The sequence below is a fragment of the Chrysemys picta genome, chromosome 3 (assembly GCF_011386835.1).
Source record: "Chrysemys picta bellii isolate R12L10 chromosome 3, ASM1138683v2, whole genome shotgun sequence".
Taxonomy (NCBI): Eukaryota; Metazoa; Chordata; order Testudines; family Emydidae; genus Chrysemys; species Chrysemys picta.
The window spans coordinates 114,754,683-114,775,314 of NC_088793.1; the positions used below are offsets into that span (position 1 = coordinate 114,754,683).

Sequence of the window (20,632 nt, forward strand, 5' to 3'; positions counted from 1 at the left end):
AAAATATAGTAATTGTTTTATTTATTTCAATTACAAAAATTATGCTATTTATTAAAATACAGAACATGATTTTAATACATGGTATTTTTCCAAGGGTGTGTATGGGGAGTGCTTCTGGAGTTTCCTTCCTTTCCAACCCATGCTTTACTCCTCAATAGGACAACTACCAAACAAACTACATCATAGAATCATCTTGCTGGCATGGACTGAAGAGAGATCTTCAGAGCCCATCATCAGAGGGGCATCATTTGATAAGGCTGTGAGGTGTTTGCTTTCTTAGGGGCAGAATGTGCTGCATCTAACAGTGCTCCCTGCCCCTGTTGGCCCATAGTATATGCATTAAACCACATTTAACTTGAAGGTGAAGGTTGTGCTAGAATAGGTAGGCCCAAGCAAGGAGCTTGAGATAATTTTGCCTTTTGCTTTAGAAAATACTGTTTCTAAATATTCCTCCTGATGTGTGTTTGTTTTGGCTGATTAGCAAATATTTGGATGAGTGTGAAGAAAGCAAGAATCAAGCTTCTAAGATCAGCTGGAAGCATGGCGAATTCTTAACACAGCTTTCTGGATTCCTGGACGTGGACATCAGAGGAAAAGAGGAACCACACAAACATTTAATTTCAAAGGTGTTTATGTGCAGTTATTTTTGCCTACATACTGAAGAGACTTGTTAAATATTTAACTGCATTGTATTGCTCTAATAGATATTAATGTAGAAGGGTGCACTGTCTTTGAAATATTTGGTTTGATGTAGAAAATTTAATACAGCAATTTTCTTTTATAATAGAAAAATAGAACACTTGTTTAAACAACTTAAATGTTAAAGGTCAGAATTTTGTTGTCAAATAAGGCTATACAGAGCATATTACCATAAAAATAGTATTTACAAATATTGGCCTGGTTTTCAGAGGAGCTGATCTTCCACAGCTCTCATTGAACTCAGGGAGGCCTTATGTATGTTCCTATAATATTAACTTACAATTACGATTGCTAAGTACAAATCAAGAAAATATATACAATTAAATGCTTGTCTAAAAATATTAAAAACTATAAAATTCCACTATGACAATTCTGGCACTACTCTTAACACTCATTTAATGCAGTCATGCTATTAAACAGAAACATTCTCAGTGACACACACTGAAACAACCTTAATTCTGAACCTGTACCAAAACACTCACAATTACTACAAGGTACAATTGAATCTTCATTCATTCATTATGCATAGTTCTGAGAGAATGCTATACAAAATCTTTAATACCTTTCTCTTCCAGCATTTCCCAAAATTTTGAAAGCTGAGCTCCCATTCAGGAAAATGAAATCAATGGCACCCTCTACCTGCCTTTAATACATCTTTTGCACTCTCTGGCTAGTCTTTCACCTCTACTTCTCTTCTAAGGGGCACACTGAAAGCAGTGTGTATTAGAACAGAGTATTTGTTCTGGATTTCCCCCCCCCCCCTTATCTATGTCTTTTCTCTCAGCAACGACTAGAGTTAAAGACAGAATAGGAGCACCTTCACCTTTAGTCATCATTCAAGTAGGACTCAAGGGGATATATAATTCTGTATTTTTCTGCTCTTTTTGAAATGTCATGAGATATTCCCCACCCCAGATTTGTAGGATTCCCACAATAGCAGTCAGGGCCAAGGGACAGAGCAGTGGCAAACCTGAAGCTGGGAGTAGCAGAGACGTTTGTAGTCAGGTCCAGGCCAGTGTCAGAGTCTAAGTCAGGTTTCAAGGTTCGAGTCAAGTGGCGAAGTTCAAATCAAGCTGAGATCGAGCAGGAAAGGTCATGGCAGCTACAGAGCAGCCAGTTGCCTGGAGGCTTCCTGGAATGCTCCTTGGGTTTATATAGGGGAGTGAGCCAATCAGGAGTCATGGGGCTGCTGTCTGTCAGACTCTTGAGGTGGAACTTCCCATGGTCTGTGTCCACAGTGGGTCATGGGAAATGGAGTGCAAGTTGGTTACAGCTGCTGCTGGGTGGCAGACTGGAGCTGCCAGCTACTTGGTAGTTTTACAGGCTTGGGTTCTAGACCTGTGGGGCTTTACACTTCTTGGAGTTACTGCAGCATTACCTCAACAGATCAAGCGCATGCTTGGGGCTCATCTTTCCCTGAATTCTGGCTGATGCTCAAAAGAGCATCTAGTCCCCAAATCCTTTTTGTTAGGAGATAGCCTTACTCTCTCATATGGTCAAGAAGAGTCTGCTGCCAAATCACATGGCTCCCTATGACTCAGCATATTTCAAATGTAAAATCACTTCTCAATGTCCTGTGCTGGTTTCCCATTCCAAAGGCTTGCTAGCCATAAATCTTATGGAAAAGCTGTCTGCTTCCCACATAAAGATAGTTGTATAATCTATTTTTTTTCTGCCCTGCCTTATCAGTGTGGACATGCAGAAATGACAACAGCCCTCCAGATGATATTTGATCTAGTGCTGAGAATTTGTATGTGGATAACTAAACCAAATTAACATTTGCTATGCTAAGGCATACTTTTCTCGTGGTATATTATGGGCTCTTTCTATTTTGTTTATAAGGAAACTTTGGAAATAAATAGCAGAACATAGTCATAGATCTGACCCTAAAGGTTTTACAAACAACATTTTTTATGATGATGAGGAACAGAAAATGCATTTAAATGAGTAAAGACAATAGTTAACAGGAAACAGTGTAAAGAATTGTAGTACTATTTGAATGGTATGTCTGTCTAGGTCAATCAGATGCATAAAGAAAATACAATGCTAAAAGGGCAGATTGCCACTCTTGCAGAGGCTATCAATGTTCATGAGATAGAGTCAAAAGCTAGCAGAGAAACCATCATGAGGCTTGTTTCGGAAGTCAGCAAAGAGCAGAAAAAGGCCGTAGCCTACTCCCAAGACACGGACAAGCTTAGCAAGGTAAATTATTTTCTAGTGTGCATGTCTGTGTGTTTTAGAGATCTATTTCTAGAAATTAAAAATGCATTTTTCAGTAGAAGAACATGGTGTGAAATGAAAGTAAATGATGGTAAGATTTCAACACATGCTATTACCAACAAGATTTAGTTTGGAAAACTCTTATCAGGTTAGGGTGCTGGTTGAAGATATTTTTTTTATGCTTAGTTTTAAAAAAAGTATTTTTCTGTTATCACCTTCAAGTTCATGAAGTCTCAAGAATATTAGGAGATTAAAATGCTTTTGTTAGAGAACTCTGTTTTAGTGTTGATGTTTCCTATATGCCGATGGAGTGATGTTTTCACTCTCATTCAACAACTGTATCCCCGGTTATTGCCTTCTCAAAGTGGTAGCTGGGCGGATGTTGTGTAAGTCAGCATGAATGTACAGAACTATTGATTTTACTCTGAGGTAAGAGTCTGATAGATGAGTAGAAATGTATGCTAAGAAATCCATATTTTATTCCTTGAAGTAAGCTTGAGGGAGTTAAAAAAACAAAAACAAAAACCAAAAAAACAATTATTACAAGTATTTTTCCATAGAGAATCAGGAGTATCCGGAGATGCAATTGGAGCCAGATTTTTTTTTTAAATTGCTGTAAAATTTGTTCTTCGGAAATAGAGGGAAATTCATTGAATAGTATTTAACAAAATGTTTTCCTAAAGATTCCATTGAAAGAACTGGTAGTGAAGTATCTTGTCTGTCAGATACCAGATTATTTGTATGGTATAATAAACTCATACTTCATAATCATAAATAGTCATTTGACTTGCACACTGAGAAATCCTGGCTAGCAGCATGCCTCCACAATCCATGATTCAAAATCCACTGAAGTCAATTGGAGTTTTTCATTGAATTCAGTGGGCTTTGGATCCGGCTTATACTATGCACAATTTTTTATGAATACACAGAATATGTGAGATATTGGCATTTTCTTGTCTGCAGTTCCAACATTTGCTATGATTGGCAAGATCATCCTAAAATTATAATTAAAAATAGGTTGAATACATATATTGACCTGATAAACTATATCTATGAAGCTGTTCAGCATTTAATTTTAACATAGAATTTTACTACTCTTTTCAACTTGCATTTGTTTATTTTTTAAGATTTATGCATCAGCTGACTTGTAAATATGACTCTTAAAAAGAAAGTTTTTTTTAAAAATAAATGGTTTGTTATAACCCATGACACTTAAAATGAGAAAGAGGCACAATAATTATGTTCCTTTTGAATTATTTTATCCTTTTGAAGCAACTGTATTTGTTTGCAAATTAAAAAAAAAAAAACTGAGATCATAACTGGTTAATGCTCACACTTATGTTGACTAGTTGCTGTTGTGCTGTGACCTGCGAAAGGAAATCTACAGACTGATGAAGTAATATTATAATTGGAATAGACCTCCCTTCATTCTTTCCTATAATACCCATAATTTGATTTGCATGATTTCTCTGTTAAGAGGACCTCTTTAGAGTTGAAGAAGGGACATAAAATGAACTATGCCAAGATTTGGTTGACAGTTCTAAAATTAGTTTAGTAATGAGTAATGACAGTATTCACCTAATTAATATGGTTTTGTTTCTTTGTTTATTCTTAAATGTATTTAACACAGGGATTATCACATTGCAACAAACCTGACCAATTAAGTCTGGTATCCTGCCTCCCACAGTATTTGAACCCTGATGCTTCTGGAGAAGGCAAATGACTCCCTGTAAATGTACCCATCTGGTTGTGTAAAGTTGTACCTTGTGGGAAGGGAAATTCCTTCCCATTTTTAGTTGTTACTCAAACAGTGCCCTGAAGCGTGAAGGATTATATTCCTTGCTACATTGTAATCCCAGCTAGTTTGACTGTGGAGTTTATTCTTATTCACATAAATCTCTAATCCTTTTAAAAATCTTATTAAACTGTTTGTCTCATTAATATCCTGGGGCAAAGAGTTTCACGGGCTGATTAAATGAAGCAGAACCATGTTTTTGGTTTTGTATGTGTTAAAATGTTTTCTTTCATTGAATGGCTTCTTGTTCTTATTTCACAGCACAGTGTATGCAGCATGGTCCAACTGGCCGCCTCTATACCATTCATTATTTTATATACCCCTGGCACATCTACTGCCTCTATCTCTTTCTCAAACTGATGACTGGATCATCACAAAGAAGAGAAAATTTACTTGGCAAGCGCTGTGAGTTTACACAAGCTGAGGCAAGGGTCATGGCTCTACAACAGTGAGATCCAATGAGATCAATGAGAATATTCCCAGGATCTTGGAGTATTCACAGAGCAGCAGCCCCTATGCCTTATTCTCCAGGCTCCAGCATCTCATGGCAACATAGCTCCTTTGGGACCTTTGCTATCATTGTCTGTATTCCTGCTGTGTACACTCCTTTTAAGGGACATAGAAGGACTATGCAAGAATTAACTTCCTCAGAAATTTCTAAAGATGATTCTACAGGGATGCTAGATAGGGCTGCTGTCCTGCCTCACCTACCCTGCCATGTCCCCTAAATTTGCAGAGTCCAGACTTATTGGCATATGTGCAACATGCCCAGCCACTTAATGGTGTCATCATCAGCCAGGTGGAAAGCCGGTAGCCTGCCGTCAAAATAAGTCAGTGGGCACTCGACAATGATATGTGACATAGTCTGAAGTTGACCATAGCTGCATCACTAGAAAAATCCCATTTAAAGAGATTGGCCGCACAGTGCCCTGTCCTCTTTGAAACTGGGTCAGAGATGAACACAGGTGCCTTGGCAGATCAAAACCTGATGGACGGGTTGCATCAGTGATGAGAGAGTGATTAATGACTGTCCTCATTGACCACTCGTGCCAAGCAGATTCCACCATCATGTCCTGTGGTGGCATAAATGAACATAAAGAGAATTGTGACAGGCTAGACTAGGCCTAGAGGCCCCCTTCTGGAGGCCTCAGAATCCTACCACACCCCGTTCCAGAGAGGAGCAGAAGAGAAGTCCTCCAAGTGGCCTAGAGTGGCTGCAAGGGAAGCAGCCAATCAGAGGGACTGCAGGAGCAGGCAATCGGGCCAGGAGGGCCATATAAAAAGGAGCAGCAGAGACACTTCTCTGTCAGTTGCTGCCTGGAGCTGGAAGAGGCTCGTGTTCCCGGCTGGCTGAAAGAGCAGCAGGACCATGGAAATCTCAGTGTGGGCAGGGACCTGGAGACCTAAGAAGGAGCTCCTGACTGGCTGAGGGGACTGAGCAAGAACTCAGCCCAGAGAGGGCTGCAGGAAGATAATGTCTTAAGGGAGGAAGCCCTGGAGGTATGGCCCAAGGCCAGGGCTGGGAGAAGGTAAAGACTGTATATCAAAAGGGGTCTGTTCCACCTACAGACAGTGTGTGTGATGTGGCTGGAGGGCTGAGTCACTGAAGACTTGCCAAAGAAACCATCGATCATGTGAGGTGCTGATGAAAGATGGGTGCCAACCCCATTACAGGCATCTAGAAGACAGGTGAGCTGCTGGGTGGTTGAAGAGGTCTGAGTACAGCGGCAGGTCGCTATTCTCATGGATCTTTGCTAGCAGCATGAAAGAGACCTTTTCATGGCAAATATGGGGTGGTGCTAAGTTAAGTATTGGTAGCCATGGCAACAGAGTCCTGCTAACAATATGCATAGCTTTGTTAAGCTCTACATCGAGCAACTTCGCGTGAGATGAGCGACACCAGACAGGAGCACAGTACTCTGCTGTTGAATAGCAGAGGGAAAGGGCTGATGATCTAAGCTTCCGGGCGCTCGCATTCCAGGTTGAACTGTCCAATTTTCTGAGCAGGTTGTTTTGAGTGCTGACTTTGACTGCCATCTTCCTCAGTGGTTGCGATACGTTAATGATCTATCCAATGTCACACTGAGGTAAACTGGGTTTGGATCATGCCGCGGGCATTGGCCATTGAGGAAAATGTTTAACTTCTGGTTTGCATTTGCATTATACAGATGGAATACACTAGAAACAGTCTTAGAAAAGTTCGGCAGGTGCCATTGACTACAATACTCTGCCATGAGATTCACATCTTCATTCAAAATCTTGTCAGTTTTTGAGAAGGACAGCTTGGTGGCTACAGCAGATGTCGTTGGCATAGATGAACTTGCACGAGAGTATAGCTGGCAGGTTGTTGATGTACACAGTGAACAGCATCGGTGAAAGAACTGAGCCTTGAGGGAGGCCATTGATTTGACACTTCCAAGAATTACAGCAGTTGCCCAGGTGTACTGTAAACTGCCTGTGTTGGAGAAAGAGAGCTCTATTAGTTCGAACACCCAATGCGGGTAATTTGAGAGAGTTTAAACAAAAGGACTCTGTGCCAAATTGTGTCATAGGTGGCAGTCAAATCCAAGAAGATGGCTCTTGTTTTTAGATTTTGTCAAAAACCATTTTCAATAAAGGTGATCAAGGCCAGGACTTGATCACAGGTCCTGTGTCCTTTCCCAGACTGAGCAATATTCACACACACGGGCAACTGTAGGCTCAAGGGGAAAGGTGGCTAGTTTGATATTGACATTCCTCACCTCCTTTGAACAACGTGATGTGGCCCTACATTGTCCCAGTTTTAAAATTTCTCCTTCTTTGAAAGTCTCCCCATCATGCTTCTAATCTGATTTATTCTTCATCTCTCCACCTGTCTCTCTCTCTCTCATCTGTGCCTTCTTTGAGATGAGGCAACCAATCAATATTTGAATATTTGCACTTTCCTTATATGCTATTATAACTTTTTTCTCATTTAGCCACACCCCTATTTTGTGTGGAAATAATTCTGGTATGCTTGTCACTTTTTGTTTTTGTTTTTTAAAACCACTGAGGCCTTATTATTCAGATATCTTCATGGAGTGTGCTGAGATGTTGCCTTGATCTTTTCCTATATCACTAATTTAGACCCCGTCAGTATATGCAAGTAGTTTTAAATCTTACACCATTTCTTCTAGTGTGCATTACCAGCACTTGTCTGTGTTAAATTTCATCCACCACTGAGTTTCCCAGTCACCGTTTTTTCTTAATGAAAGTCATCACAATCTAAGCAATGTATTTATAGATCTAAGTAATTTTGTGTCATCTTCAAATCTTACTTCCCCATTCACTATACCATGAAGGTAGTTGATTCTAAATGCATATGGGAGTCCTATTTGCCTCACTAAGTATTCTGTCTGTGAAGGACTTGCAAGATTGGGCCCATAATGAACAACTTTGGCCCTAATGCTACTAGTTCCTGCACCTCTCTGCTACTCACCTCTCCATGCTGAAAATTAGGGTACATCTACACTACAGGGGGGAGTCGATTTAAGATACGCAAATTCAGCTACGTGAATAGCGTAGCTGAATTCGACGTATCGCAGCCGACTTACCCCGCTGTGAGGACGGCGGCAAAATCAACTTCTGCGGTTTTCTGTCGACGGCGCTTACTCCCACCTCCGCTCGTGGAGTAAGAGCGTCGATTCGGGGATCGATTGTCGCGTCCCGACGGGATGCGATAAATCGATCCCCGAGAGGTCGATTTCTACCCGCCGATTCAGGCGGGTAGTGTAGACCTAGCCTTAGCCATTTAGTCCCCAGTCCTTATTTTTGGCCTGGATTAAGCCTGGTTTTATGTTTTTTGTATTTTAGGATCTGGACAGTGCTTTAACAGCCAAACAGAGTCTAGAGAAGGAGATCAAAAGCCTCCAAGATCGGCTGGCTGCTAGCCAGAGGGCTTGGGAAGCCTCAAAGCAGGAACTGCACCACCTGAAGAGATGTTCCAGTGAGATGGATGGGAGTCTGAAAAGCAGCATAGACGAGGCCAGGACTGCTCAGAGCCTGCTGAGTGCTTTTAAAGAGCAAGTTGCTACCCTTCTTAGCAACAGTTCTGTAATAGTTAAACCCTCTGAGGAGGCTATCATGGAGCGAGTTCGAGAACTTGGCCACAGGGAAGAGAGCAAAAAGATAGTAAGTGGATTGCTTCTGTACCTATTCAATCTGCTTGATTTTTGTATGGCTCCTTTTCCATATTAGCTATAATTCCAGACTCTGCATGTATGTGTTGCATTTATGATAGAATCCTAACTATAGTGGTCCTATAATATTTTTTCACAGGACTCCTGCCTCATTCAGTATGCAAACTGGACAAGCCTGGGCCCAGAACAACTTTGGATCATTCACTGAAGTTATAGAGTTTGTTATGAAGCTGATGTAGTCAGGAAGTCAGACAGGAGTCCTCAGGGAGGGGAAATGATTCTCTTGTGTTTAAGACACTGAACTGGGTCTCACTTTGGTGTGACTTTGGGTAAATTACTTGATTGGTCTGTTCCTCAGTTCCCCCATCTGTAAAATGGAGTGCTCACAGGGTTATTCTGAAAGTAAATTCAGTAACATTAGGTGATCAGAGATGCCTGTGAGTGGCATCATAGGAAAGTCTAAGAATGAAGGAAACTTTCTTCTCTGAGCAGAGTTTTGATGTTGTGCAGTGTATGAGGCACAGGACCACACATTAAACAATGAAGAAAAAAAAATGAACTTTAAACATCTGCCTCCTTCACTGATCAGTCCATTGTGCACAGTGAATAAGTCATGGTTTTTGTGAGGGGAAAAAATAAGAAGTGATCATATAATTAAAGACTGAAGGCCAGATCCTAATCCCCCTCACGTGGCACCTGTACTCTGACAGCCCTTGCAGCACCCTGGTGAGGGAGTGGCCGTTATGTTCATCACTACAGCTGTTTTGAACTGTGAAACACTTCATTGAGAGCCATGGGGAGGCTGTTGTAAGAACAGTCTTAAGGGTGGCACCAGCTCCTGGAGCTGGCAGAATTGAGGAGGCACCAAGGTAGCTTTAGAGCTCCTCCTCCAGGGATGCTCCTGAGAGGTGCAGCACAAAATCTAGCCCTAATAATTGACAGCCCTAATTTTGGCATTTCCTAACATTTGCTTGCTTCACTTTGTAGCCTTAATGTTCATTTAATACAGCTGTTTTGTATAGAACTTCCTAGTTTTTTTAGAAAAAAGGAAGAAGGAATTGATGGAAATGAATTCTATCATGTGCAAGTATTTGCTGTATGCTAGTAGAACATTGTGGACTGCACAATATGTGCAAGGAATGAGATAGCAGCCTTTGGTGTTCCTATTTATGCATCGTAATTTGAAGAGACTATAGCCTTCTTCAGAATCCTGTCTTCTCTTCCATCTGCACCTTTATTATTTGAGCCCCGATTCCTTTTCACAATACCATATTCCACAAAGCACCTACATATTTAAAACTGAAACCCCACTCAATTTTCTAACACATGCAGATGCACAGATCAGGTGGAATATATCTATTCCATGGAAATTATGAATCTATTTATGTGGGCATTGCCAATGGAACACTGGCAGATTGTTTTTTGTTAAATGTTAAAACAAATGTGCATATGTGAAGTACATAATTGTTAAACCCTTATAACTTTGCACATCAAAAACTATTTTCATTGGACCACTGGAAAGCATCTCCTAGGGTCTACATCTTTGCCAAATTTCAGGTTTCCGGCACCTCCCACTGAGGCACTAGAACTTTTTTTAATTACAAAATTTTGTTTTCACTCTCTCTGATTGTGTCACTGTAACTGGTATGCTTTAAAATTCCAGATCTTCTGAGAATTTCTTGTATGAAATAATATTTTGTGCATTTATTGACTGCTTGCCGTCTTTTTATACAATACACTTGATTGGAATGTTTAACTGGGAACAGATTTAAGCCCAGTGATGATTAAGAGCAATGTCTGCAGTTTAATAGGGATGTCTTCTGGTGATTTATGTCTTTTATATGACTCAGTCTCATGCTGGATCTGTCCATTTAGTTCTCTAACCATGTTCAGTCCCTTTGTAGCTGTAGTATATAGTACATGCAGAAATTGTAGGAATTGCTTCACCACTGGCTCTTTCTGGCTGTTACTTTCTTCCTTCATGCCAAGTATTCATACTGGGCTGCCATGCTGGTCATCTCACATCTTGAGTGAGAGGAGTCGTCCTTTATTTTCTGGGGAAAGAGGAAAAAACATTTGAGCATATTTGCCATGGTATTTTGGTATAATATGCTAAAGGAAAAAATCAGTAACTAAGCTACGGTAGACACCAATTTTAAATCTTTGTTGTCATAGATTTAGACCCAACATTTTGATTGTGTTTTTTAAGACTAAGACAGTTAAGTGTATACAAAACCTAATGGAAATAGGTATATTTTAATTGATTTTTTTAAAACAAAGTAAAACTGATTAGTCTAGTTTCACTTTTCAAGTAAAGAGAGAGGCAAAAAAACAGCATTAATAGTGAAAGCAATTTCAATAATTGTGTTAGTAACACAGGTGAAGACATTAATTTAAAAATTGTGTGTGTGCACGTGCCCAATAATGACTTGGATAATGGAGTGGAGACAATGCTTGTAAAATTTCTGGATGACATCAAGATGGAACAGAGTTGCAAACACTCTGGCAGACAGGGTTAGAATTCAAAATGAACGTGACAAATTGGAGAATTGGTTTTAATTCAACAAGATGAAATTCAATAAAGACAAGTGCAAAGGACTACATATAGGAAGGAAAATCCAATGCACAAATGGCGAATATCTGTCTAAGTGTTAATACTGCTGAAGAGGGTCTCAGGGTTGTAGTGGATCACAAGTTGAATGAGTCAACAATGCAATGCAGTTGTGAAAAAGGCTAATATTCTGGGGTGTATTAACAGGAGGGTTGTATACCAGACATGGGTGGAAATTGTCCCACTCTATTTGATGCTGGAAAGGCCTCAGCTGGAGTACTGGGTCTGGGTGCAACACTTTAGGAAAGATGTAGAGAAATTGGAGAGAGTTCAGAGGAGAGCAACAAAAATAAGATTTAGAAAAGCTGACCTATGAGGAAGGGTTAAAAAATTGGGCATGGTTTAATCAGTGAGAAAAGACTGAAGGGGGACCTAATAAGCCTTCAAACATGTGAAGGGCTGTTGTAAAGAGAATTGTGATCAATTGTTCTCCATGTCCACTGAAGGTAGGCCATGAAGTAATGAGCTTAATTTGCAGCAAGGGGGAGTTAGGCTAGATATTAAGAAAAACTTTCTAACTGTAAGGGTTGTTAAGGTCTGTGTGGGGTGCAGGGGCTCCCTGAATCCCCCCCTCCCCCAGCCAGGTCCCACTCTGTCATTTACTCTCTCTCTCTCTCTCTCTTCCCCAAATTGGCAGCACCTGGGGGAGCTCTCTGAGGCAAACACGCACCGGCAAAGGATTGTCTTATCCTCCTCTTCTCCCCTTGCAAGAGAAGAGGATCTGGCTGAAAAGATGGCCAGTCTCTCAGGCAGTCTCTTGGGATTTAGCCCTATGGGCCTAGTCTGTCAGTCTATTGCTCCTTTGTGGGGTTTAACTTTTGCCTCTCCTTCTGGGGTGTACTGCTTTGCTGCCAGTCAGACCAGCTTTGTGAGCGGTGCGTGAGGTGGCTGTCTCCTCCTCGGCTGGACCACCTCTGTTACCAGCAGTCTCTGGGACAGAGCAGCCTTCTTCCTATTCACCGCCCCTTTCTGCTGTAAGTTTTCTTCTTTTAAGCTCTTCTCCCTCCAGGCTGAACAAACCTTGCAAGTGTGCCTTGCTAGCGCTGAAGAGGCCAGGAAGAGTTTGTTAGTCTCTTCTGTACCAGAATGAGGGTGTGTCCCATCACACTCTGGAATAGGCTTAATGCCTATGATTGGAGATTTTAAACAACAAGTTGGACAAACCTCTGTCAGGGATGGCCTAGGTTTACTAGGTTCTGCCTCAGTGCAGGGGTCTGGACTTGATGACTTCTTGAGGCCCCTTCCAGCCCTACATTTCTAGGATTCTGTGTTCAAAAATGGGCACCTTAAGGTAAAGGTTCTTGCTCTTCAGAAGTGCTGAGCACTCAGCAACTCCCATTGAAAATCAGGCCAGAATTTAATAGGAACTGTTGGGTGCTCATACCTCTAAAAATTAGGCTTCTTATTAGGCCATTTATTTAGATCTAGGAGCCTTAATTTGGGCTCCGATTTTAAAAAATCTTGTCTTTATATTTAATCTTGCTAGCATCCATTTAACCACACTCATACCAGTAAAATATGTATTGTGCTTTCTGGTTTGGACAGCTGATGGTTGTAACAGAGCAGTTGATGTGCAAATGTTTGCTTTTACTGACTTGCTTGTATAATCAGATTGTGCATCGAATGGGAGTAACTTCAAATCTAACAAAAGATTAAATAATTTTCTACTGGAAGAGGATGTTATGTGAGCTCGATCCCTTTGATGGAAAACATTCCATAGAGAAGAAGGAAATCTTTTTCCTTCAGAAATCCATGACCTGGGTCCTGTGTGTGCTATGTCATCTCCTCTCCAAGAAGCCTCACAAAAGATGCAGAGAGCTTTGCATTGTCCATGTAGATGTAGACCAGGGATTCACAGGAAGCTGCAGACCAAACTCACAGATCCCTGACTGGACAGTGGTGTAGAAGTTCCTCCATGCTCTATTTAGGCACTCTCCCTTTATGGCCGCATGGCTAGTTCACAGGCCATAATGAATTTGCTTCCCTGACTTGTTCTTAAAAGATCAATGTGTGGAATTTCTCTTGAGGATTCGAGAGTTCAGTTTTAATTGAACCTTAAGGGCAAGGTTTTTTCATTTAATATTGTTACAAAGATAGTTTTGAATTAAATCTGAGTCTTTCTGATGTCAAATGTATCCGGTGTCTCTTATCTTAATTAATCTTATTTCTGCTGTGTGACTTTGCAGCCCTGACCAGATAGGAACTTTCCCAAAACATGCCTTGTGTTTGGATTGTTAGCAAGTTGAACAAAAAACTCTCTATATGACAGTGGAGGTGTGGGTACTTAAAGATACTGAGTCTGCCTCTGATCTTGTTTGTACCTACATAACTTAGGTGACTTGGACTTTACAGTACATCTGTTTTATACCAGTTTAAGTGAAATCAGAAGCAGACCCAGTATTGCTTAAATGTTTGTATGTATTGGGAAACATAAAGTGGCATTGTTTATTTAGCATAAGCTGGCATCTGAAAAGGAATGCATTTCATTTTAGTGGAAAACAAGTTAAAAGTTAATTACTGTTCAGGGGAGGTGAGGAAATGGTACATTATAATGATCTTAGCAGAAGGCCATAAAATGAAGGTATCACACCCCCCCCCTCCCCCACCTTGCCGAACATGTGAGTGAGCTTTCTTCTAGACGGCTGAAATGGACAGTTATAGGTTGAGGGAGAGCAAGGACTTTTTCTGCTGTGCTGTATAGATAATATTTCAGTACTCTGTACCCTGAGCTTTGTTCTCACTAAGCATTACTTTCTGTAGTGTCAAAGAGTTTATTTCCAGATACGTTTTATTTTCTGTTGTTCTTTCCATTTTCTGATGTGACAATACAATCAACTTAAATTCAAAGTAACCTGAACTGGGTCTTGGATACTGTTAGTTTGGGACAATCACTTGTGGCTACCTAGAAGATCAACTAACTCTGACATTGAAAACCGGAATCTTAAGGATGAGACAGCCCAAGTACAAAGTCAAGGAATAAAGGAACGGCTCTCCCCTTCCCATAAACATTGCTGCAAGGAGGCAGGCTTGGCCAGTTTGGGTATTGGGAGAACAAAACGGCCTAAAGGGTATACATACAGTGGTATTTGAGATTCATGGTGGAAAACTATGGTTCTACACACTGAAAAAGTGACCCACGGTTAGACTGTCCAAAGCTGCAGGTAAAGGTTATTGAAGGGCTTTTTTTAAAGGAAGAGTAGTTTTCAATATAAACTACCACTAAGGTTGCTTAACAGTTGCTTTATTTTGATAGCCATGGCAAAAGAGAATGATTTCTCCATTGCAGTATATTGGTTTTTCAAAGATACCACAAAAGGCAAATTCATTTAAGCTGTTTTAAAGGTAAGAACTGTAGTATCACTCGCGTGTATGTATGTGTGTATATTTCCAACACAAAATGAAGTTAATTTTGGAAGTACATATGAGATGTTTAGGGTAAAACCATTATAGGGGCATAATTATCCTCAAAATAATTGGTATAAACCCAGGAAATTCAGAGTTAAAGTTGAATTTAAGAAATCCGAACATGAAGGTATAGAGATGTACTTTTCCTTAACCAAACTTAACTCTGCCCTATAGTAACATCATGCAGTAACTAGACAATTGTAATTAATGCATAATAGTTGTTGAAGTTCCATGTTCAATTAAACTGTTTTTTAAAGACACATTAGATTTTTTTTAATCCCCCCACCTAGATTATACACTGCATAAAAAGATGTGTTTTAACTTGGATTAGCTAACCTACATTCGCTAACTTGGGTTCAAATAACAGTGAAGACACAACAACTTGGCTTTTTACCTGGGTTAGCTGCTCAAGTTGAAGCCTCTAGGGCAGCTCAGGGTTGAACTTGAGCTGCTGAACCAAGTTAAAAGCTGTGTTGCCGTGTTGTTTCAACCCAAATACCTCCAACAGGGTTAGCTAATCTGAGTTAAGACCACACCTTTTTACAGAGGCAACATGTAAATGTTGATAGTGTGGGTTGGCACAATTTAAAGGTTCGGAGGGGAGGGGGTGTTTGACCGCCCCACATGTTGCCTCTCAGTGTAGACATACCTTTTAGTGTCACTACAAGGCAGAATTAAGGTTGTTTGGATTCCATGACTGGGCACCGCTGCTTTAAATGCAAAACTCACGTCGGCCTTAACTATGGAGCTACAACCTGTGCCTCCATAGTATTTTTATTTCATCCTTAAAATAATAAAGGGGAGAGAAGAGCAAATCTTCCCTTCTCCTTTCTTTGCCTTCTGCCCCTGTATTTTTGTTACTTTTTTATCATTTTCTAAAAAAAAAAAAACCACGGGGAGGATTTTTAGCTATATATCAATTACCACTGAACTTAGTAAATACAAAGATACAAAAAAAAAAAATCAAACGTGCATGCTGAGGAAACTTTATTATTTAGCAACTATGTGTCACAGGTATGGGGGACAAGAAGTTATTCTGTCTGTCTTATCCTAAAGTGAAGCGCTCTAATAAAGAAGTATGGACTGCTTCTCTCAGGAGAGTTTCTTTATGAAGGTCAGACCTTGAAATAACTATGTGAGAAAGGACTTGAACATGCTCTGAAAGGAATCATTCCCAAGAGAGTGTAGGTTGTTTTTAGTCTAGTTTTGCTTACACTTTCTACATTCATGAGTAAGTGCAATTGTTTTTCAAATCTTAATGTAAGGCCCCAATCCTACAAAGTTTTATGCCTGTGCTGACCTTTTAGCCTGGGCAGGGTCCTACTGGAACTCTGTACCAACTAGTCCCTTTCTAGGATTAGAATCAAAAAGTTTAAGATGGAGTGTATATACTTTGCACCCAGATGGTCAGTGAAGAGATTAAATGCCTTCAATGAGGTGACGGAAGAGAGGCCATTTTTAGAGCTTTAATTGCCTACACATTAGCCTATCCTATTACCTGGATGACTTCTCAGCATTCCAGTCAGCTTATAATAGATAATAAATGTGTCTGGCTAAAAATTGCTACAGACCTTTCTGCAATTGGGTATTTAACCCAGTGAAATGGGAGAATGCCTGGCATTTATTTGCATCTGTTGACAAGCATAATTTAATCTGTAGAAAGCCCAGAGGTATGCCTTTTTAAAAAAAAATCAACACAAAAAATGACAAGTGCCCAATAATATAAAGTCTTGCATCTGAAGAAGTGAGGTTCTTACCCACGAAAGCTTATGCTCCCAATACTTCTGTTAGTCTCAAAGGTGCCACAGGACCCTCTGTTGCTTTTTGTTGATTTAATGGGTTTTGAATCAAGACCTAATGCTTTTCCCATTGAAATAAATGGCAACATTTGAGTGGCAGCATCATTAGATGCATATTTCACTGACTGAGGCTTGGTCTACACTAAAAAGTTAGGTCGACCTAGCCACATTGCTCAGTGGTGTGTAAAATCCACACCCATGAGTGATGTAGCGAAGCAGAGCTAACCTCCTATGTAGACAGCACGAGGTCAAAGGAAGAATGCTTTTGTTGACCTAGCTACTGCCTCTCTGGGAAGTGGATTACCTACACCACCGAGAGAACCCTTCCCATCGGTGTAGGTAGTGTCTACACTGAAGCATTACAGCAGTGTCGCTGTAGCATTTCCAGTGTAGACAAGCCCTCAGGTGAATTCACACCTCTTACTCTGCCACCCCAAAGGATCTCTGTTCTGCAGAATTAGTGTAGCTTTATTGTGCATGGGAGAGTGTGTGTGTGTGTGTGTGTGTTGCAGAACCCTGCTGTGTGCAAGCAGCCTCCTGGATGGCATTGTACAGGAGAAAAAGAGGCTGGGGCTGGGTTGATCTGAAGCTACGTGCATTTCTTCTGTTCTCTGCCAAAAGTGAACCAGGTAAATCAGCTGCAGAGCTTCTGTAGCCTGGTGGAGGAGTCTTCCTCCCCTGACACCAGTTTCTCCTCCGATCTAATGAGGGCTAGAGTTGGCCTTTAGTGACATACAATAGAAAATAATTTTGTCGATTTTTTTTTTCTCTTTGGGTTGTATTTTGTTGTTGTTGGGTCATTCCGCTCAGTGTGCAATCAATAATATTTCCCTAAAGCCTTTTTGGTCCTGGTTCAATTATGCCATTTTATTTAACACTAACCCAAGGCTGCAGCCCTTACGTTTTGATAAGTGTCACTGAAATTAATGGCAGTTTTGTGTGTGTAAATCAGGAATCAGGCCAGTTTGTAAACATGAGGCCAACAGATGCTAGAAATGAAGGGACTGTTGGATGAGTATCTGAGGGTGGAATTAAAAATGAACATGCAATGCAAACCAAATAACTACAGGAAAATAAAATGATGGGGAAAAAAACAACCTTTTGAATATGGCCAAGCAATTTAACATTTGGCAGCATTGTAATTAGCCATCTTGTTGCTATTTCCAGTTATTAAACAATTCATTTTTTAATTCCATTCCATTGAGTTTATTGGTTAGCAAATCACATAAGTGTTGTAAAGTTAATAGAGAACAGCTAAACGATTTTTGGTTTATATTGTGAGGTTCAGTTCTTATCCACATTAGAAAAAATGTGTTTAGCAAACCCATCTTAATTAAGTGGTGCTTAAAAGCACATTAATACTGAGTGGAGACATGTTTTAAAAACTTATCAGTTGTTCCTGGTGAACCCTACGCTCTCTAATGTTAAAGCGAACACATTTTAATTTTTTTTAACACTATCTACACTAGGGGGTAACATGTTTGTAAAACCCACTTAATTAAAATGTATTAGTCAATCTTTCTAAAATGTTCTTTTCCAGCGTATATGCAGTCTGGAGTTTGTGGCCCTATTTTAATTGAAATTGATTGATTACTAATTAACAATTACAAAGATGTTAGCTAACTTGAGTTAATCTAGACACTCCACATTTCAGGACACAAAAGTTTTTGTTTCATGGCCTTGGATGAAATTTAGGGTAAATTGTGAATGGGTGTTCTGGAATGATCATGGAGTGTCTAGATTAACATTTACAAAAGAGTTAGCTACTTCAAATGAATTGGCAGCGTAGGCATAGATAATAGGGTCTTTGTGTTGTTCTCCATTTCTGATTCAGTGGGCAGTGACTCACTGCAACATTTTTTTTCCCAGCAGCTTCTATCATTTTTTTGAAGAGCTCTGTAAGCTCGAAAGCTTGTCTCTCTCACCAAGATAAGTTGGTCCAATAAAAGATATTACTTCACCCAACTTGTCTCTCTAATTTCCTGGGACCAACTGCATACAAAAATACTGCATACAATATTTTTTCTAATAGTTATCCCACATTTTGTTTCCTTCCTTTTTAAAAAATTATTTATTTAGAAGTGGGAAATCTTCCACTGTTTGTTAGCTTGGGGATGCGTCTTTCTTGTGCCTCTAACACGTACATGTCAAGTTAAACTCAGTCTCTGTCTTGTTGGTTTTCTTGCTTCCCAGATGGTGTCCCAGCTTGAAGCCCAAATAGCTAAACTGACTGAGCAGCTGGAGAATCAGACCAGATTGCACCAGGAGGCTCTGCAAAAGGCCAGGAAAGCAGAAAAACAATTTGAGATACTCCAGGATCAATTGATGCGTCTGGATGGGGAGTTGGTGTCTGGAGACATGATGCGAGATGATTTGAAGCTTGAGAAACAAAAAGTAACAACATACGTTATTTCCATTTGTGGGAATATTTTTTGCAAGCCAGAGATATAACTGAGTGTATTTATTGTATTTTAATGTAGCGGTTGTCAATCGGGTCCGTGGCCCCTTGGGGTTTGCAAGCCCTTTCAAGAGGGCTGCAGGGCCCGTGACTGAAGCCCTGAACCAGCACCCCCCACAGGGCTGAAGCTGGGAGGCCTGGGACTGAAGCCCCGATCCCTGATGCCATCCGGGGGGCTGAAGCCGGGAGGTGCAGGGCTGAATCCTGGAACCCCGAGCTCTGGTGCTTGCCTATGGGCTCAGGACTTCTGCCCCATAGGCAGAGTTGGGGACTTGGATGGCGTTGCCCCTCACTCCCAATTGCACCGAAAGGTCACGACAGTCCCGGGCAGGCAGCACCACACCCCTCCCCATCTCCTCTTCCCGCCCCCTGGCCAGGTTGGAGGCGGGAAGCCGGAGCTGGGCAGTGCGGGCTAGCTGCTGCTCTGGCTGGTGTCATGGAGCAGGCAGCGGCAGCATTGCCTTGTCTCCTGCTGGTGCCCCAGATTGACATTGCTCCTCAGCTCCCAGCCCCCTTTGCTCCCACAGAGGCAGCTGGTTAGGAGACCCGGCTCTGTGGCTGGCAGACCCCTCCGGGAACAGGGACTGCAGAGGAGCCCTCCCAGCACACAGCCCCTAATACCCCTCTCCCTGCATCCTGAGCTACCCCCGTGCCTGCACACAGCCCCTAGCCCCCCACCCCCACATCCTGAGCTACCCCCGTGCCTGCATACAGCCCCTAGCTCCCCCCCTGCATCCTGAGCTACCCCCTGCCTGCACACAGCCCCTAGCCCCCCACCCCCGCATCCTGAGCTACCCCCGTGCCTGCACACAGCCCCTAGCCCCCCCCCTGCATCCTGAGCTACCCCCTGCCTGCACACAGCCCCTAGTACCTCTCTCCCTGCATCCTGAGCTACTCCCTGCCTGCACACAGCCCCTAGCCACCCCATCCCTGCACCCTGAGCTACCCCCTTGCCTGCACACAGCCCCTAGTTACCTCCCTCTGCACCCTGAGCTACCCCCTGCCTGCACACAGGCCCTAGTACCCCTCTCCCTGCACCCTGAGTGGCCTGCTAAGGTGAGTCAGGGGATGGAGGTGGCACTCCCTCCCGGACCCCGCCATGTGGAGGTGGCTTGAGCCCCGCTGGCCCCTGCTCCCCCAAATAGAAGTCAAACTACGCCTATGCCCAAGGCCCCTGCCCTGATGCCCCCGCACCCTGCTGGGGCCTGGAGTTTTTATAGCCTGTCAAGAGGGGCCTCAGAGAGAAAAAGGTTGAGAACCCCTGTTTTAGTGAGTACTCAAACTGTGAGTTCACATGCTGGTGCTTTGGGGCATATAAAATTTTTAAAGAAGGGCTTGAAATATTAACTGATACCTAAAGGACTAAACTAACTAGCCAGAGAGGTAGAGAAGAAGACAAAGGTAGGTGTCCAGATTATCAGTCCAGGATCAATGCTTTGGTGAGAAGCCAGTGACTATTTTGAGTTGTCTACCAGACTGCTGTCTCTG

General features: G+C 41.6%; 1 protein-coding gene across 7 annotated transcripts in view; it reads left to right on the forward strand.

Annotated features, from left to right (window-relative positions):
- Positions 1–20,632, forward strand: part of CCDC170 (coiled-coil domain containing 170) — a 67,180-nt gene that overhangs the window by 23,338 nt on the left and 23,210 nt on the right. For 6 of the 7 annotated variants that reach the window (XR_006173992.2, XM_005301398.4, XM_024112526.3 and 3 more), the window contains 4 exons: positions 482–626; positions 2,716–2,901; positions 8,546–8,863; positions 18,880–19,080. Coding sequence is in view for 6 of the 7 variants with exons in the window: in XM_005301398.4 (XP_005301455.2) it covers positions 482–626; positions 2,716–2,901; positions 8,546–8,863; positions 18,880–19,080 (850 nt within the window). In the remaining variant the exon portion in view is untranslated. The remainder of the gene's footprint in view (positions 1–481; positions 627–2,715; positions 2,902–8,545; positions 8,864–18,879; positions 19,081–20,632) is intronic. The other variant, XM_042848253.2, reaches the window with a different exon arrangement.